Genomic DNA, 18,983 nt, shown 5'->3' on the forward strand with positions numbered 1-18,983 from the left:
GGTCTATGTCAAAATGGTGCATTCGCTACTCAGTTGCTAAGTAACAAGCTTTCCGCGCAAAGACTTCCGGATTGTTTGGGTGGACAAGCGTTAGTTGTGATAGGTTAATGACATCCAAAGGCGACCATAAACCGATCATTGTTTGTAAATAGGCCACCCAATGATCCCAGAAACCTTTTCGCCGACAGCTTGTACCCATTCTTCTCGCAGTTTATGGCAAAGTGAATTTGTTTTTCTTTTTGCATAAATGAATCCAAGTTATTTGCTGGCCCCGTAGTCTCCCACGCAGCCGTTTTTGTCACACCAGACTGAAGGAGCGTTGCGTGACCAAGTGGCAAGTGGGAAACTATTGGCCACGAGTAACCGCAAAAACCTCGGCAAATTTTTACTGAATGTCAGAAAGTTATCATTTGTTTGATTTTTTTTCTGTCTTACTCTTTACTCCAGTGGTGGAAAAGAGATGGCACATTGTGTCAACAATTCAACTTGAAGGGAGTCCAGGCAAAAAGTATTCTGTTCTCGCCTGATTTCAAGACCTTTGTGACAGTGGATAATGTAGGAATGATCTACGTTTTGAAGAAGATTTCTCCGTGATCTGACCACTGGAATGTTCCCTAATAATGCTTGCATAACACAATCAAGTTCGATAAGAAATTTTTAGGATATACATATCGAATTCGTAAATATTATTGTGATCAGAACTTGTTAGTCTTTTGAGGAAAAAACAATTGCTTCGCTATAACCGGACATCCGTGTTAAGCAAGTCAAAAAAGTTAAATTTATGAAAGGTTTTTAAAAAGCATTTTGTTTCCTCGATTTAGTTTGAAGATCAATTCTTGCAATAGAACGAGCCAAAAGTCAGCGTTCTCCATATTATTGTGGAGAAAAAAGATAGACCTCTTTATCGTTACATCGGGCATATTGAAGAAATAAATTTTTATGAATTTTGCGGGGTGTCTAGGGAAGAGAGGCAAGTTCTTGGCGAATTCGCGAAAAGTTTTTTTGATACAGAATGTCAGAGAGGAAAAGCCGATTTTTGTACCGTGTTTGGGTCAAAAAGAAAAATGTTCTTTCGAAAAGTATATCTAAATTTAATTCTTAGTTTTCAAGAAACCAAAGGTCATTGCTGCATCCAATTATTATTATTATTATTATTATTATTATTATTATTATTATTATTATTATTATTATTATTATTAAATTATTATTATTAATTATTTTTATTGTTGAATAATGAATTATTATTACCCAAATATAACAAAGATCGCCTTTCCTCGTTGGAATATGGATTAGGGTTGGGAAACGAAGTGAATGATGTTTCATATAGTCTTCATAAAAAGTCTGACGTACCGTAGGTCGATGTGACTTTATCGCAACTTATTACAAAATTCAATTCAATAAGGCTTTATAGTAGATAGGGAAAATAAATAAGTTTGTCCCCAGCTTGGCGGTTTTCCGTTTAAAATATCAACGGTAGCAGCGTTGTTTCTCCTTCTCTATTTTGATTGGTGGCAAACTTTTCTAAAATGGTAAATTAAGAATTTCAGAGTCGTCTTTTTATAAAATTTCTAATATATTTGAATGCAGATGTAAGTCCTGCTATGGCAGTGAAAATATATTATGTTGTATTTGCTAAAACTCTGTTTAAAATTGCTCACACCCTGTAAATGCTCGTAAAGTAAGGCCTTTATTCAATGACCTTTCACGGCACATCCCCCAGAGAGTTACCCCGACGAAGGTATCGTCGTCTTCAGCATTTCCTCATCTCATACGCTGTCCAGTAGCCGAGTATTTTTGAAAACGGAGGTTTTTTTCCTGCGTTTTAGCATTCCGTCCATGCGTAAACGGCGTTTTCGGGCACCAAAAATGCAGGTTTTCTATAAAGGTCCGAGAGTGCAGATTTTGGAAAACGCCGGCTTCTCGGTTACGAGTGGACGAACGAAAACGATGATGTCATGCATCAGAACGACTAGCATTACGCGTGCTCCCTATCAGATGTTATCGTATTTCCATCGTTTTAGTGTTTTCATGTGGACGAACGAATACGCTATCTGTGGACGTGTGTTTTTGAAAACGGAGAGAAAAAAAAATATCCGGATACGTGTGGACAGGGCCTCAGGGAGCCTTAGCAACGACCATGACAACGGCAACAAAAACGTTACTAATAAATTTGCTTTTTAAAAAAACTCTGTTGTGATTTTTCCGACTCGCATAAAATGTCAAATTGAAGTTTTACAAACCGAAAAGGTCGGCCTCCAGCTCACTGAGAAAAGTCTTACTTTCAAGGGAATGTGTGTCTCCCACGGAGGAAAGGCTTTGCTATTGAGGCCTTAGACTGTGAAAAACTGTTGTAAGGTTACTAAGACTAGAAGGTTTCTAAAGTGTCGGTAGAACGGGCAACAAAAACGTGCAACTTGTTTTGCAACATTACCGCAAAACGAGGTAAAAAGCGACGTTGCGCGTTTTACCACCCACTATCAAACTTGTTAACATCCTGAGTCACTGCAAGACAGGTTTGATGTTGGTGGTAAAACGCTCAACATCGCTATTTTTAAAACTCGTTTTCCAGCAATGTTGCGAGACAAGTTACATGTTTTTTGTTACCCGTTTTTCTGTAAGATTTCTCTAATAAAAACAGTAGTAATTCATTTTTTGTCTTCTGATGAATTTTACAAATTGTAAAGATATCAAACAGTTAATGCCACAATTCCATGATAAATAGTTGGTTTAATGGCCAGGGTGTATGGAAGGATTTTCAATTGCCTTACCGGTAGCCGTAAAACGGCCAAAACTGTTAATCGTTAGATTACACGAAGAGAAAAATTTATCCGTTTGTTGTACAAATTAGTTATTTGTAATAAATTGTTCTAGCCCTTACATGATTATACCTACGGTAAAAAGAAACGTATTCCTGTAGGTCTTATATAAAGTGAACTGAAAAACTTTGCCAGTATTGCTTGCCTATTGTCAATAAAACAATTATTCCACCCCGAGGTTGTGCCTTTCTCAAACAACGTCAAGTGCTATTTGTAAGGCCCAAGTTATCGGCCCATCTAACTGTAAGGAAAAAAAATACTTCCGATTGTAAGCCCCCCGCCCTTGTCAGATATAAACCCCCTCTAATGGGCAACTTCCGAAGTTCCTAAAACCCTCACTTTCAAAATGAGACCAAGTGCTTAACCTTTCTTTTGAAAATGGCTTTCATTTGCACGAGAATGAAAAGTCATTTCCATATCAAAGGCTGAGCACTTAACCTCGTTTTGATACAGAAGCCTGGAACATTCACTTTATGATGACGTTTTGAAGCTTAATTGAACACTAGTAAATGCGAAAAGTTTGATCATCACTGCTATAGCTTTTTAGCTTATTTTGGACCCCTTTTTCTATCCCGGTTATTAATCCCCTTGGATATAGGCCGCCCCTCCGTTTAATTTATAAGTTCTCCTAACATCCCTTACGAAGATGTATAATCCCAGAGCGTAAAAGCGGCAGATTACGATATATCACATCACCTCTTTCTTCTGGCGGATAACCCTCACATATTGCGTGAGTTAATTTACGGGGAACTTAGGAATAACGGGTTAATTTGTAAAGAAAGTGTGATGTTGCGTTAGTGGGAGAGTGAAATTCAAAAATTTTTGCTTTTATCAAATGAGTTTGAATCCAATCTAAATAAACAAACAAAACAAGAGTAGTCATACTGTGTTAGAGTATACTTCTCCTTTGCGGGATTAAATTAAGCCTATGGCACGCTTAGATTGGTTTATCAAATAAGAGTCTTCCCCTGGGAGTTCGAATAGCTCTCACCAAAGGCTACGGATACTAGCCTGCGCCTCGGACGGAAATTTTAAAATTCTGGTTCAGTCCGTCTGTGAAACAGCGCCGAAGTTTGATTGCGCGCCATGATTGGTCTGTTAAAAAAGTCATTGTCAATAGACCTTATTCACGATAACCGCCATCTTTGCACGCGATAAAGGACTGATGGGAAAAAAGCAATGTCACGTGGTTTCTAAGGGGGCAAACACTCGCGGTCAAGTTTGTTTACTCTTGCAAGAGCCATAGAGGGAGTCTCCCAGTCACGCCTTTGGGATATCTTAATTTCAAAAAAGTTATTTTTAGAACTATGTGGGCCATGCGAACACAGTTTCCGGTAAAACTGGGTGACTTTTGCTTGTATGGTGGTCTTTGTAGGACCCGTGCATTTTGTGTTCAACGTTTATCCGGGCCGCAAGGCTACTTGTCCTCTTTTCAGCTGTTCCAACAAAAACGATGGTCACGCGGTCGCTTTAACCGATTTCTACCGTTGCTTGTAAAGGACTCGTGTGTAGAAGTTTTAACCAGTTTCTATGGTAGGTTTTTTCGTTGAGGTAGGACAATTTATCGACTCAAAGTCCCTCCACATCGTCCCTCCACTTAGGCCGCCATTTTTTTCATTTGTTGACTCCGCCTGGCTTTGGGGCGCTGAATCGTGAAAGCGAGTCTTCCGGAAGTCAACGAGTTTACCGGAAACTGTTTCCGCGTGGTCCGCATAGTTCTAAAAATAACTTTTGTGAAATTAAGATATCCCAGCCAACGCCCTTGCCTATTATGATCTCTTGACTCTAGACAACAGAAAATAAAGAACTTTTGATAATAGGACGATAATGGCAAATTATGGGTAGAAGTAAACATCGTTACTTCTTTGGATGGTGTAGGGACCGTACATGGCCTTACAGCAAACAATAATGACCAACCTCGTCCGACCGCCCGTCCGCCTGCACCACAGGCACACCAATATAAAATAGCTTAATCAACAGGCATGGCCACCAGGACTTTTAGAGAGAGAGAGAGAGAGAAAAAAATAAAGTCGTGTCTTTTTCGACGTTAATTTTGATGTTGTTTTTAATGTCTACACTCACGTGGGTAACAGAGAAAGAGCTAGAGCGAGTGATTGGAAACAAAGTAGAGGAATTTCGTTGGAAGAAAAACATGAAAATTTCATAGCAACGGTGAGAAAATGAGAAATGCTAGCGGCCAGGTGAAAATGAGCGGCAGTGAAAAAGTAAAAACGAACATGACACTGGAAACAAAATCTTTGGTAAGTACATACGACAATTCCTCCAAAACATAGCGTGTAAATAGGAAGTTTGACGTCTTAGTCGTACAAAACGGCATTGTAGTCGTGCAAAACAACGGCAAAGAAAGACAAAAAAGCGTTCTGCACGTCCAAATGTTTTTTTTTGCTAATTAGATCTATTGATCTTGATGCCATTTTCATTGGCATCCCCGTTTACCATTACACGATTTATTTTATTTTACTTTTTTGTTTATAAGTATTATCAACCAGAGCTTCGCTTTTAGTCCTGGCTTGATCTATATATTATCTTGATTGAAAGCATTTCTCCTTAGCTGATTCCCCACATGTAGATATTATTACGTATGTAAGTAACGTCACTTTTAACCTTCAACTATTATTTTGCAATGTATTAAATGGCTTCTTTTTTCTGGTAAACTGAAACTGAGTTAGATTATCATCTCTTTGTAGTCTTCATGCCATCGGTTGAATTAGGCCCGTGGAACGTCTGTTCTCGTTTTCAAGCATTACAATATTTTTTGTCTAGTCTAGGTTTTATGGCAGCCCGGTTAAGTCGTCTTTCGGCGTCTAATAGGCCACTTGCACGATGGCCTCATTTTACTACTACAACCAGAATCCTTCAGGGTTTTGCTGTCTTGTGCAAATTCAGGCTTTTGTTATTTAATCCTCGCTGGGATTACCAAATTTAAATATGAAAGGAAAAACGTAAGAGATACTGGTCATAGTAGTAAAATGACGCCATCGTGCAAATGGCCTATTCTCTGGGTTGCCCCAAGCCTCTGTTTCAAAGCGAGGCTAGGTGTAAAGCCATTGAAATGAAAATAAATTTTTATTCTTAAGCAAATAAAACTCATTTTCACAACAAAGATTTTGTATTTAGCCTCGTTTTAAGAGTTTTTGGAACTCGGAAAGGGCCTATTAACGACCCTGACTCGTCCCCAGTCTTCACCTCTCCCGCCGCCGTGCGCGTAACGAAGACGACTGGAGACGAGTCAAGTCATGGACAGTTGCAAGCACGCTACACAAAATTGATAATTCGCCAAGAGTCTCCCACGAACAGAAATGAGGGAGTCCATCGGACAGAATGGAATTAAGTTGTGTGTATGGGTCAACCTGACGTTGGACAAACTCTTGCTAAGACACACATCGTGGGACCAGCACTGAGTGTTCCCCTAAGAGAGGTGCAGGAGTCAGAGAAAATGACTGAAGAAATGAAAGGACCAGCTCTAGGTGTCCATCTTAGAGAGCGGTCCGCCTTTAAGAGAGTTGGATATGACGAACAGTAGGTACCAACTCTTAAGCGGCCTTAAGAAAGGTGTCCAATGAAATGACTGTAGGGTGCTAGCAAGCTCTCCGGGGCGCTCTGGCAGCGGGGCAAAAAAATGAGGGAGAGCTTGCAGTCACGTCTCAGAAATTTGAATTCCTGCATCGAAAATTTCTTTGCAAAATGCTGATTGGCGGAGATGGCATTGGCACTGATGTCATTAGCCTTGGCGCGTGTTTGAAATAAAGTGTTGACAGACTAAACACGGCTCATAGCTCGTGGAAAATGTCACCTTAGACTTGGCTTTTTATAACAACTGAGATTTTACTTCTATTCTTTTTTTCGCGCAGGCCATGCAGTGCATGAAGTATTCTAAACTTTGACGACACAAATTTTTTTTTTTTGGCCACTATTGAGTCTAACATTTAGAGGCCATGAGGCTCAGGTCTGTTTCGTGCATACATGTATCGAGTACAATTATTATTCCCTGTGGTTTGTTTCTAACAGAATTTGATCTCTGATGCAGTAAAGTATTGATTTTCTTTGACCACTTCTAAAGCCTTGAGCTTTTTATTGCGGCTAAATAACCTTTCACTAAAGGTTTTAGTTTCTTCAGGTTTTCTCAGAAATGCTATTTTTCACGTGCTTTTCAATGTTTGTTTACATTCCGCGCTCATTTCTGCTTCGTGCTGATTGGCAAATGTCTGACGGCTCAGTCGACGGAGAGCCACAGGGGGCACTTGAGGCAGAATTAAAAATCCTCAGACATGACTGCAAGCTCTCCCCCATTTTTCGCCCCGCCGCAAGAGGGCCCTGGATAGCTTGTTAGCAAGCATTAAATGACTGAAGCAAAGACCAACTGTAAGTGCCTATTGTAGCGAGGTGTCCACTTTATAGAGAATCAAACGAAATGATTGAGGAACAGCAAGGACAAGCTTTAGGTGTCCAACTTAAAGAGGTGTCTGCCTTATAAAGAGTCAAAGAAAATGACTGAAGAACAGCAACTACCAACCCTAGGTGCCTGTTATAGCAAGGTTTATGCCTTATAGAGAAAAATAAGGAAAGGGCTTAATAGAACGTTTTGGGGTGAAGGGGAGCTCTTACTTGAAACTAGGCATGAAAACGTCCATTTTTTTGACATTTTTGGCCAAAATGGTAGGTTGTTAACAGCAAGAGGTAATGAAAAAATTAATTAGTGTCCAATGCAAATTTGAATATTAATGATGTTTATTTTTCAGGCTATTAACAATGCTTGACAATGCTTTGTTCATTGTTGTGGGGGTGGAGCCCCAAATCCACCACGACCACGGCCAAACCCACCTCTCTGTGAAAAAGAAGAAAATAATCGAGTGAGTATAAAAAGGAAAAAGGAATGTACTTCAATTTGTAAGCCACATCACAAAAAAGGAATAAAAGGGTTTACACTGGCTCTAGAAAAGCTTTTGTTAAAGACCTTTCAATGACGTATGTATGTAAATCACTCTGAAAAAAACTATGGCGTGGTTGCATCTGTATTAAACAGAGTGCCATTTACAGTGATTTTGTTACCTCTGTGTCCTGCATACCTGATGCATAAAAATGCCCAAAGACGCAAAATAATATTCATGGCATGCGTCCTGTAGGACGCAGAGAACGATTGATTGATTTGAAGATTTTGTGGTAGAATATCCTGTTTGTGTGATGTCTGTGGCTGTTGTTTAAAGATGCATTTTCATTTTAGTCGTTTGTGTGCTTTAAGGTGGCTCGACTGGATTTTTTGGGGTTGATACCTCCCAACTTTGAGCATTAACTACGTCGGCATGAGTAAAGATATGGAAAAAAGGTTACCACAACTGTATTATATAAAGATGAAAATTTCTTATGATCTGGGTTTTATTGCAATCGGAGTTGCCATGGCAACGTAATGACGCCATTACGTTTTTCATTTATCTTTGTGTTTCTCTGTTCCAGGAGTTTTTTGATGAAATCGCTTAAGGGAGTATGTACCTACTATAATTGCCTCCATTATGGCATAGTTTGAACAAATTCTATGAGAGCGTTTTCGAAATATTTTGAAATGTAGTTTTAAGAATGATAAAAACAGTGAAATAGCATGCTAGCCACACAATTCGCTAATATTTTAAGAAAATGATAAGCTTTGGGAACGAGGCTTCATCTCATAGTGGTTTGACTCCATTGGAAACTGCATCCAAAAAAAGAGGGGAATTGCTCCGGGCGATCGCGAGTAAGAAGAATTTTATTAACTTGCATTTAGCTGCTTTTGATACAGTTTTTGGACGTAATTTGGTCCATGCCTAAGAATTTCGCATTTTTCCAAAAAGCGCTCGATAAATTTTTTTATAAATTCGACAATCCCGAGATCAATCGTCAAGAAATATTCCCTGCAAGTTTCAAGAACATTGAAAATAGGGAAGGCTTTTAAATAGGGCCTCAAATATAACCAATTTTCCCCCCAGATTTTGTGTTTACAAGTGAGCGTCCTCATTATTCACTGGCATTGTGTTCAAGTTTCATATGCACGTGCACAACCAGCAAAAGATATAAATTTGCATGAAAAAGAACTCTTGATTACTTTCCCAAGAAATATCAGGAATATGCTAATAGTTGGCTTGTCGTCACAGATAGCAGTGAGAGCCGAAACGGTGAACGTCACGGCTCATCGCGTAGGATGGAATACTTAATTATCTTACTCAGGTTATAACATCACAGAAACTATCCCAAAGAGTTGCTCTGATGTTATAATGTATCATTAATCTCTTTACCCGGTAATTAGCATATCCCGAAGATTTTACCGAGGGTCCTTTTTGATGCAAATTTTATCTTTTTGCTAAATGTGCACGTGTATATTATATGAAACTTGAAAACAATGCCAGTGAATAATGAGGACGCTCACTTGTAAACACAAAATCTAGGGGGAAAATTGGTTATATTTGAGGCCCTATTTAAAAGCCTTCCATGTTTTCAATGTTCTTAAAACTTGCAGGGAATATTTCTTGACGATTGATCTGGGGATTGTCGAATTTATAAAAAAATTTATCGAGCGCTTTTTGGAAAAATGCGAAATTTTTAGGGATGGACCAAATTACGTCCAAAAACTGTATCAAAAGCAGCTAAATGCAAGTTAATAAAATTCTTCTTACTCACGATCGCCCAGAGCAATTCCCCTCTTTTTTCGTATGCAGTTTTCAATGGAGTCAAACCACTATGAGATGAAGCCTCGTTCCCAAAGCTTATCATTTTCTTAAAATATTAGCGAATTGTGTAGGTAGCATGCTATTTCACTGTTTTTATCATTCTTAAAACTACATTTCAAAATATTTCGAAAACGCTCTCATAGAATTTGTTCAAACTTTACCATAATGGAAGCAATTATAGCAGGTACATACTCCCTTAAGCGATTTCTTCAAAAAACTCCTGGAACAGAGAAACACAAAGATACATGAAAAACGTAATTACGTCATTACGTTGCCATGGCGACTCCGATTGCAATAAAACCCAGATCATAAGAAATTTTCATCTTTATATAATACAGTTGTGGTAACCTTTTTTCCATATCTTTACTCATGCCGACGTAGTTAATGCTCAAAGTTGGAAGGTATCAACCCCAAAAAATCCAGTCGAGCCACCTTAAATACATGTGGAAGGACCATATTTTAATTTCAGTTAACTGTAATAAAGAGTTTTGGCATCTGGCTCCAGATTAAAGGGGCTATGTCAGCTGGAGAGCATGCGCACTGACATTATGCAAATTACTTTCAACTGTCAAAATTCTATTGTTTTTAATGCGTGTCTGACTTTCTCCATGCTCTCTGTCACATCCAAGGCTCCAAATTTTAGAGAGAAGTTAAAAAGTGAATTGGGTTTGCATAAGGGATATTTCGATAGAAATTATGGAACATTTCTTCTCCGGTTATGCTAGATCAAGAATAAAAGTGTTAAGACAATTTTACTTGTAGTTTTGAAGTAAAAACACATGCCATTCATAAAAATAGAGCACAAACAAAGAGTCAACAACAACATAATTGTCTTAGTCAACAAAATAAGTTTTATTTTATAAACAACCTACAAAAGACGCTAGACCAGAGATAAAGACCAAGACTGTTTCAAATCATTAACAATTAGACTTATCTGTCACTACTGATTTTATAATTTAGATGCTGACAGAACAAGAAACATCAAGTCTTTGTTTTGATCTCAGGGAAACACACATTGCTCGCACAAAATTGTTCGATCATGCCGAATCACTGCGATGTCTACAAAAACAGAACCAAGCATCATTGGTATACTACTCCACTGTAAGCAGTCCGTGGATAAAAAGGGAAAATAAACTCTGCTATTTTCCAAAGATATGCTCAAACACCAACAGTTAAAAAACATGGCATTTACAGGATCTAACTCATACTGGTGCCTCTCTAAGTCCGTTGAGAACAATCTGGACAAGCAAACAGTCGTGTTTATCGTTGCCGTGAATCAAGATAAATACAAGAAGGAATCTAGCCCAATTTTATTAAGTTTCCTTCGCCAGAAGTTTAGTTTCGTCACGAAACTCACGGCCATGTTGTTGTAATCATTTAAAAAAAACAGCCACCGCCAACTTGATAGCCGCTTCATTATATGTCCACATACTTTGAGCACAAAAGAAATCCAAGAGTCAGCAGCCTCTAAAATAACTCAACCGAAAGGTTCTGTGAAGTATAGGGAAGATTCCATCAAAGATTCCATCACTTATTGTGGAGTAGCTGTCGTTAACTCTCTGCCATTACAATGGCCGCCAATAAGAGGACACTATAAATCCACGTAAAAAAATTCTACGGGCAAACATTCAAAATAATGCCAAAAAATTCTTCTGTAATCACCATAGAACGATTCTTAATACAAAACTTTGCTAACTATCAAACGTTGGCTGAGATTTAGACAGATAAAAACAGCCTTCCAAAATCTCTCACAGAACTTGAAAAAGTCGGGCCAGCTTTTCAAATTTGTTTTCATTGGCTCGCGCATGCGTCAGGAGTGACATAGCCCCTTTAACTGTCTGGTTACACAAAGGCCCAAGCATGAATCCTTGTTTTTTTCAACTGGGACTCATTGGTTATGGACACTAGGGGCTCATGATTTTTCACAAGGTGAATGCCCAGACTCACCATAACTATTTGTAACAAAATCACTGATTTAGCAGCCAGTTACATAAGTCCTGGCAAACAAACTTGTCGGTAACATGTTTCAAAAAGAATCTTTTAGTGAGTGGTGACCTTATTAAGAGGTCACTTGTGCTTTCCTTGGGAATGGCCAATTAATATACAAAAATCAAAAACCAACTCAAGAACAACTGAGTCAGTGACTCTTTGACCTAATGCATTGTACCTCAGTAAGCGCTCTGTTAATTAGACCACTTAACTTCTGTGTATAATTTATTTTTAGTTGCAATCTGCAAGGGTTTCTAATAGTTGAAGGCTTTTGATTTTATTATTTAATTGTATTATTCATGTACTTGTCTTGCCCTGCCACCACTAGCTTTCCAGCTATTTGCAGGGCAAACTATCCAAACTTTGTATTTTTGTACAAAGAATAAAGTTCCTGTTGTTGTTGTTGTTGTCAAAACACATAGACTGGATTGATGACACACACTTTGTAAGTTCTCAGGCCTTACGCATACTGTCCAATTACAATGTCTCAATAATGCTTAAATCACTGAGTGCTGCTAATAGTCAATGACACCAGGGAAATTAGCTATAGCAAAGTTCAAAAATAAAACACTAGAACTATGAAAGACACAAAACTAACTTACAAATTCAGGATTAAAGTTTGAACCCGCGCCTCCTTTAGGTTCCATTCCTGGCCCGGCGGGACCACGTCTGTAAGCATCCCGGTCTGCAGAGTCTCCAGAGGGGGGGCCACGAGGCTGTTCAGGACCTGGAAGAACAGTGTGCGCAAGAAATTTTAAATTGGAAAAATTTTAAATTCACCACTTTCCACTACCCATAATATATATATACTCATTAGCCCCCAAAATTTTGCACAAGCAACTTCAGTTCCTCTTGGAATGACCATAATACCCAAGGGAAACTGGAAATAATGGTTATAAATGCAAAATTTGAGATGGGGTGGAGGGGGGGGGGGGGGGGGGTGAGGCAGGCCCAGGCAAAGTGTATTGTGGGCAATGGAAAAGAAAACAAAAAAATTGAAAGAAACAGATAATGATTTAGAGAAATCCACAAAGTGGTTCTTCGCCTACCATTCCTGGTTGAATAGAGATTTGGAAATACTAGTTTTTGAGAAGGGAAAACCAGAGTGCCTGGAGAAAAAACTTCTTACAGCAAGGACAGAACCAATGGCAAACTCCACCTGCATGAGGCATCGACACTGGGGTTTGAACCCAGGCCACATTGGTGGGAAGAGAGCGGTCTCAACACTGCGCCACCCTAGCTCTCTGAAAGCGGTGAATGATACCACTTTGTACAGTGTAGTACTGTGAAAGAAGTGTTAAAGCTCATTTCCAATTACAACAGAGTCAGAATAGAAGTGAAAAGAGTTTCCATCCCACTTATGATCTTGTGAAAACCATATTGTTGGCATAAGGAAAAAGGAATGCGATTGATCCACTGTTCTACTTCTGCCCCCCAACAAAATAGTTTTTACTAGATCATTAGTACAGTAAGAGACAGTGGATTTTTTAAGGGGGAGGAGGAGGGGGGGGGGGAAGAGGGACGGGGTTGGAATAAAAATGAAATATACTCCAATGTCAAACATTGTATCAAATCTGTTTACAAATGATCATCTTGGCTGTCTCAACACAGAAACTAATCAGGTGATCCCGAAAATTCAGATGATTATAAAATGTTTTTAACTCATTAAACCCCAAGAGTGATCAGCATCAAATTTCTCTCCGTAATATCAAAGAGGTCATGAGAAATACAGACATGATCTCAGAAGATGAATTTGCTAGATATTTTATCACCTTCTCCCCACTACTTCTGTAGGAAATGAATAGGGACAACAAATAAAAATTCAAATTTTGATCTTAGGGTTTAAAGGGTTAAAAGAGAGTACCTTTAGGTCTGGGTCTAGAGGTCTCTGTCCTGGCCTGTCGGCGAAGGGTAGCTGGAACAATCTCAGGGGGGAGATGAAGGTAATCTCTGAGATATGTGATACCTTAAATCAAGAGAAAGACCATGAATAACATGCAAAAACAACAACAACAGAACTTAAAACTGCTTCATATGAAGAGTAAGTGCATACCATCATTTGTGAGGTACCAGTAGAAATGCTGCCAGGCAAACTTCTCCGTGACATATCCACGAGACCTTAGTGACTGAGAAAGCAAGAAAGTCAATAGAAACGTAAGCACACACTTATGGTACAACTCAGAAAACTGAATGGAATGTTATTGTGTTTTTATATTTTGACATCTGTTCTTATATTAATTTTTCAAATGAATACTCATGATACTTATTCAAGAATGCGTAACAGAGAATACTTAACTGAAACTGATATCCAACAAACTTTAAGATGCAGCATGGAACATAAAATAATAATTTATCAAGTACTTGTACAAAAAGCCAGGCAAATAGAAACAGCACAAAAATGACAATCAAAAATATTAAGCAAACATTTTAGACAGAAATTGTCTTCTCAGAACACTAGAAATGGCATTTCAGAGCATCAACACTTTTGAGGGAGCATGCCCCCACACCCCACTAGTGGTTCATCCCTTTGGTGCTTGCTTGATTTGTTGGTGATGAAAAAACATCCCAACTGAACATACTCAAAACCTTGAACAGTCTGGATTGGTCATAACAAAATAAACATTCCTGAAATATTTCAGGTGTTCACAGTTTTCTTGATATGACAGTAATACCCTTAACACTTTCTCCGTACATTTTGGGGAAATTAAGAAACAGTATTGGCACTTTTTTCCAGCCTTGAGCTTAACTTTTTCATCTTCATTACAATAATGGTCTTTATTTTATTTTTACTTTATACAACAAAGGGACAGACCTAGTTATCTGGCAGAGACTTTTAGGTAACCTATCCCTGTAAAAAGGCATGACAGTAGTCCAGAATGCAGTTTTATAACATTTTATTTCATAAGTATTCATCTATGTGTAGAAGGTTTAAGCTTGAGCTTATGTACCTGCATAGCCTTTATAACTTGAAGATTTGGAACAGCCTCGATATCGGGATGTTTTGGGTTGTTGAAGTCCTTTTTCGCCACTGCAACACCCTCTTTAAAGAGGTATTCGTATATTTGAACCTTGTTTTTCTTGGGAATCAACATCCTACAAAGGGCAAACAGTCGCTGTATAAACGATTATTGCGACTCGAAACACCTCAAGACATGACTTAAACTCGTGCACAAAAGCAGAAGTAGCAAATTATTCCTAAGAATTTTTACTGCTGCAACTTTACCTAACAGAGTTTAAATAAAAACAAGAAAATAGTCCTCTATGTGCTTGAAGACAAGTGTCCCTACGTAACAAGCTAAATAAAGGCTTACTATTATGGTAAAAACAAAAATATGGAAAATTTTAGATAGAATACAGTTTCAGCATTTATTTTTGACTTAGACATCAAAGGCTGACAACTCGATGGCTAAAAAATCTTGTGGATTGCAAAGACAACACTCACTTTTATTCTCCAAGATGGCGATCGAAGCGATAGAGAACGAAATGAGCATGCGCTCAGTCTGATGGCCTTGGTGGCCTTGGTGGCCAGGCCTTTTTCGTTTACCGAGAATCACGCAGCCCGATCCACGCGTGAGATGCGCGCGGCTCCTTGCGAGATAAATCTCATTTATGTCAGGGAAATAAGAAAAAAAGTATGAATATTGATTCTCGGGGCTGATGTCACGGTCTTACAGTAAAGTAAGTAAGGAAGAAGATACCACGGCCATAGTTTCATCACTTCGTGGCTCAAATCATAAATGGCCAAATGAAAAATGTAGAGTTTTCTCTAGCCACAGACGGTTACAGCGTCCTCTTAATAAATCGACCACAATTTTCCACGGTCTACACTCTTATAGACCACAGAAAGGACGTCATAAAATGTTCAAAAACTTAAGTGGATCCACGGGCTGCAGGCGAGTGGTTTCATTGCAAAATTTTGAACATTTATGGCATCATTTCTATAGTCTATAAGAGTGCAGACCATGGAAAATTGTGATCGATTTGTTTTTTACAATAACGTTTTTTTTTTTACGAAAAACCAAAAACAAAGAAGCTGCACTGCGTGACATGATGCGTCATTAGTGCGCTATACTCTCATAGACCATAGCTCTGGACCAATCAGCGCGTGAGGATTCATTCAGTTCTTGTAAAAAAATTAATAGAACTTGTGTGCTAAATGTAATTTTTATTGTTAAATACCCACAGTAAGGGAGAGGGGCAGTTTGGGGTTAAGGTTAAGAGGCATAATTGAGTGATTTTTTTTGGGTTTGAAATTTTCCATTCCAGGAATTGAGAAAGAAATGTTTAAAAATCGCGGAGCATACAATAAATTAAAAGTCCTCTACAATTTTTCTTCTTAATGTATTCTTTCTAATGCAGTAATTTACTGTCAATTTGTCTGTCAGGACTCTTGTAACTGGCTGCTACATAAATGGTGTATTCTTAGTAGAGCACTGTCATTTAACCGCCGCCTGATTAGCTCAGTTGGGAGAGCGGGAGGGCGCAGGTTCAAACCCCGGCCGGACCAACACTCAGGGTCTTTAAATAACTGAGAAGAAAGTCCTGCCTTTGTAATGATATCTGCAAATGGTTAGACTTTCTAGTCTTCTTGGATAAGGACGAAAAACCGTAGGTCCTGTCTCACAGCACTTTCACTGATTTGTTCTTGTGGGACATAAAAGAACCCACATCACTATTCGAAAAGAGTAGGAGTCGTAGACCCCAGTGGTGTGGCCAACCTTTACGGGTTGTGGGATTGGGTAGGGATGGCACCTCGCATGGGACCTGAGTCCTGTTCACGCACAGCCTGTGTCCAGAAAAGCTGGTAAATAAATAAATAATTTAGTATATCTCTATGTTATTTTCTTACAACATAGCAAAATGTTAATCTATACACAGAATTTCTAAGTAATTAGATTGCCAGTACTCTTTGCCAAGGGATTAGTGAGTCGTGTGTCATTCTTTCTTTCACGCGGGATTGACACGCGCGTACGCGACAGTAGCTCGCTCCGTGATCGCTACTTTTTGTTTTAAATACTTTATAATATCTACTCATTCAAGTCATTTATCGATTTGCTAATCTACGAGACACACTGGGCAGCGGATTTTCGACTTCTATGTCCTTCAAATAAGTCCACTGGCGATCACAGCGGCATTCAATGCCGCATTTTTCTGATCCACACGAGGGACACGGGAAATGACATCCCGGGCAGTCTGTATCCTGACAATCACAAACATCTCTGCCGTCAGACATTCGAACGCCTGATCGATCATGAAATGTCTGTTTCTGTGGTCGCTTTCGTTGTCGCTGCTGTCTTCTTCTTGTTCGGCTCGTGGGGTCGCTCCGGTTCCCCTTGTGCTTATCTTTCATATCCAGCCGTTTTAGTTTCCTCATTTCTCGTCTGCTTGTGTCTGGGTTAAAGTCTTTAAGCATCGGTCCTGGATTTCTAAACTTCAACGAATTAAGCAACTTTTCTGTCCAGGAACTTTCCGAGCTAGTTGAACCAGTTCGAGTAACTTTTGCAGGATCTTGTAGAGAAAATCCTGAAAGAACCGGCGTTTCTTCCTCAAAAGCAGAAACACTTGCTTCTCCGACCAGCGGCAATTTCAAAGTTTTCTTCTCACTTTCTTTAGATATTTCTCCTGAAGACATTCCAGGATTAATATTTTTTAAAATTTGAGATGCTAACTTTCCTTCTTAAAGCAAGAATTGTACGGAAGATACGTACTTAATGTAGACACATTGATAAATATGGCCGCCATTTTTATGAAACTACCTTACCCAGTCCTCCTCTGAATTCTTAAAAAAAAAAATTACTTTCGAGACTTCCTGTAAGGGGGTTTCCTTTTCCGGTTCAATTCTTATAACAACAAAAATTTCACTTGACCAGCCCTTCCAACACTTGTTACATTTTAATTATGTCTTAGAACAACCCTTTCTTGTAAGCAGGGAACTTTATTTTATACACAGTCAACAAAGGATCGTGGGCTGGAAACAACAACTTCGGTTCTGCAGAAAGGAGGAGTTTGCAGATATTTTCTAAATTTTCCAATGAATTTTCCTGAAAAACTTTCGGAGATAAGCCAAATTTTGTTTTATGCACCTACCTGAAAAATAGTTGCTAGGACTTTCTAAAACAGGGATTTCTTGTTCAGGACACAACAAAGTACTGGAAAGTGTTGATTGGTCAGAAGACAATGATTGCTTGTTTAACGCTCATTTCCGGACGTGTTGCCTAGCTGTGAAAAGCCAATTTGTTAAAAATTTATTTCCAATGGTTCACGACGACAGTTCCACGCAGCAAATAGTGGTAGGAGAATGTCTTTTGTATTTATTCGCAAACGTAGAAATGTTAATGAATCTACGTCAAGATTTGAATTGACGTATTTGGCTTGATTTGATGCAGGTTCGACGTTCGAACTCCACATTCGACGCGGGCAATAAATCGATCACCATGAAAGAGGTTCGTTGTTCATTATTATCGCGTAAATATTTCCTTGAAATCTTTATCAGCGCTTAATAACTACAGTTGCGGCAATTTTAAATGATACTTACTGTGGGTTAATTTACGAAACGATGCTTGTTTATAATTCAGACAGACGAGGCTCCAAAGGAAATCGACTTGAGAGAGAAGCCTGAAGCACGCGAGGCCTTGAAAGAGGGAACAGAAGATCAGGCAGGACTGTTGTCGAAAATTTCAGGTGGCGTGTATAATAAAGCTGCTTCAGTTGTCGGTGGAGTTGGCTGGGTCGCTGGAACAGCATTGTCGACCACATTTACGGCAGTATCGGCCGTAGGGGGAGTTGCATTAACGCCATTTAGGAAATCCCCAAAGGACAAATCTGACTAAGGGCTCGAGTCGACAGTACAGTAACACGAAACGGCGGGCGAATGCCGATAATCTAGGAGAACTTATTTTCTATCACTATCTTCAGGGACTGAAGAAGGAGATATTTACTTTTATGAGTTCTTGTCGATGAAAGTCTTCTTATTCCACAATGGGACCTGATGGTAAATGTAAACTTGACGAAGGCCCTACTCATCAATATTGTATTCTGTAGGAGAACGATCGTATTTATTGCCTTTCTTTCAAATCAAATACCCTTATTTTTCAGGCTTTTCTGTGGTTTTACTTTAGAATAGTGTAGTATAAAAGTACGTGATAATATTGAGTCGGTACATAACTTATCAGTTATTTTTCCTTTTTGAAAACTGCTTGTTCAGCTGTTGTACGTTGCTAATTAGCATTGAACGTTTTGTAATTGTTATTGCCATGCAATGGTGGTTTTTAGGGTATGGCGGCAATAATTTTATAGGAAAGAACTAAATTCGTATTCTTTGCGAGAATTAATAATTATTGTAAATATAAAATATGTTTTATAGTTCCCTTTAAAAGGAATAACAATAATATATTACATAGCGTGGGTGTCACTTGCAATATAGATTAAAGTTGTTGCAAAACAGATTCTTTTTTCTTTAGAT

General features: G+C 38.7%; 4 protein-coding genes across 5 annotated transcripts in view; 2 read left to right on the plus strand and 2 right to left on the minus strand.

Moving 5' to 3' along the window:
- The window catches only part of LOC140940187 (apoptotic protease-activating factor 1-like), a 29,441-nt gene extending 26,447 nt beyond the window's left edge, over positions 1-2,994 (plus strand). For both annotated transcript variants that reach the window (XM_073389099.1, XM_073389100.1), the window contains exon 21: positions 448-2,994. In XM_073389099.1, coding sequence (XP_073245200.1) covers positions 448-594 — 147 coding nt within the window. In that variant the 3' untranslated portion in view covers positions 595-2,994. The remainder of the gene's footprint in view (positions 1-447) is intronic.
- A 4,553-nt stretch (positions 2,995-7,547) lies between these two features.
- On the minus strand, positions 7,548-15,039 carry LOC140940600 (small ribosomal subunit protein eS10-like). Its single transcript, XM_073389596.1, has 6 exons — positions 14,964-15,039; positions 14,470-14,614; positions 13,575-13,647; positions 13,386-13,487; positions 12,124-12,248; positions 7,548-7,662 (listed from the first exon to the last, which is right to left on the minus strand). The coding sequence occupies exons 2-6, from the start codon at positions 14,611-14,613 to the stop codon at positions 7,606-7,608; spliced, it is 501 nt and encodes a 166-aa protein (XP_073245697.1). The 5' UTR covers position 14,614; positions 14,964-15,039; the 3' UTR covers positions 7,548-7,605.
- A 683-nt stretch (positions 15,040-15,722) lies between these two features.
- Positions 15,723-17,262, minus strand: LOC140940738 (ARL14 effector protein-like). Its single transcript, XM_073389700.1, has one exon. The coding sequence runs from the start codon at positions 17,151-17,153 to the stop codon at positions 16,566-16,568; it is 588 nt and encodes a 195-aa protein (XP_073245801.1). The 5' UTR covers positions 17,154-17,262; the 3' UTR covers positions 15,723-16,565.
- A 408-nt stretch (positions 17,263-17,670) lies between these two features.
- Positions 17,671-18,966, plus strand: LOC140940191 (uncharacterized). The gene is made up of 3 exons (XM_073389103.1): positions 17,671-17,811; positions 17,908-17,964; positions 18,097-18,966. Exons 1-3 carry the CDS (start codon positions 17,776-17,778, stop codon positions 18,349-18,351), a joined length of 348 nt encoding a protein of 115 aa, XP_073245204.1. The 5' UTR covers positions 17,671-17,775; the 3' UTR covers positions 18,352-18,966.
- The last annotated feature ends 17 nt before the right edge of the window (positions 18,967-18,983 follow it).

This window comes from Porites lutea, chromosome 6 (assembly GCF_958299795.1).
Source record: "Porites lutea chromosome 6, jaPorLute2.1, whole genome shotgun sequence".
Taxonomy (NCBI): Eukaryota; Metazoa; Cnidaria; class Anthozoa; order Scleractinia; family Poritidae; genus Porites; species Porites lutea.

Bases quoted from the DNA above. Each gene is read 5' to 3' on its own strand.
- LOC140940600 (XM_073389596.1), bottom strand. From the start codon at position 14,613: ATGTTGATTCCCAAGAAAAACAAGGTTCAAATATACGAATACCTCTTT. The intron at 13,488-13,574 runs GTATGCACTTAC...TCTTGATTTAAG, and splicing joins CTGGTACCTCACAAATGATG to GTATCACATATCTCAGAGAT. The intron at 12,249-13,385 runs GTACTCTCTTTT...CTGTTCTTCCAG, and splicing joins CTCTAGACCCAGACCTAAAG to GTCCTGAACAGCCTCGTGGC.
- LOC140940738 (XM_073389700.1), bottom strand. From the start codon at position 17,153: ATGTCTTCAGGAGAAATATCTAAAGAAAGTGAGAAGAAAACTTTGAAA.
- LOC140940191 (XM_073389103.1), top strand. From the start codon at position 17,776: ATGGTTCACGACGACAGTTCCACGCAGCAAATAGTG. The intron at 17,812-17,907 runs GTAGGAGAATGT...GATTTGATGCAG, and splicing joins GTTCCACGCAGCAAATAGTG to GTTCGACGTTCGAACTCCAC. The intron at 17,965-18,096 runs GTTCGTTGTTCA...TTTATAATTCAG, and splicing joins AATCGATCACCATGAAAGAG to ACAGACGAGGCTCCAAAGGA.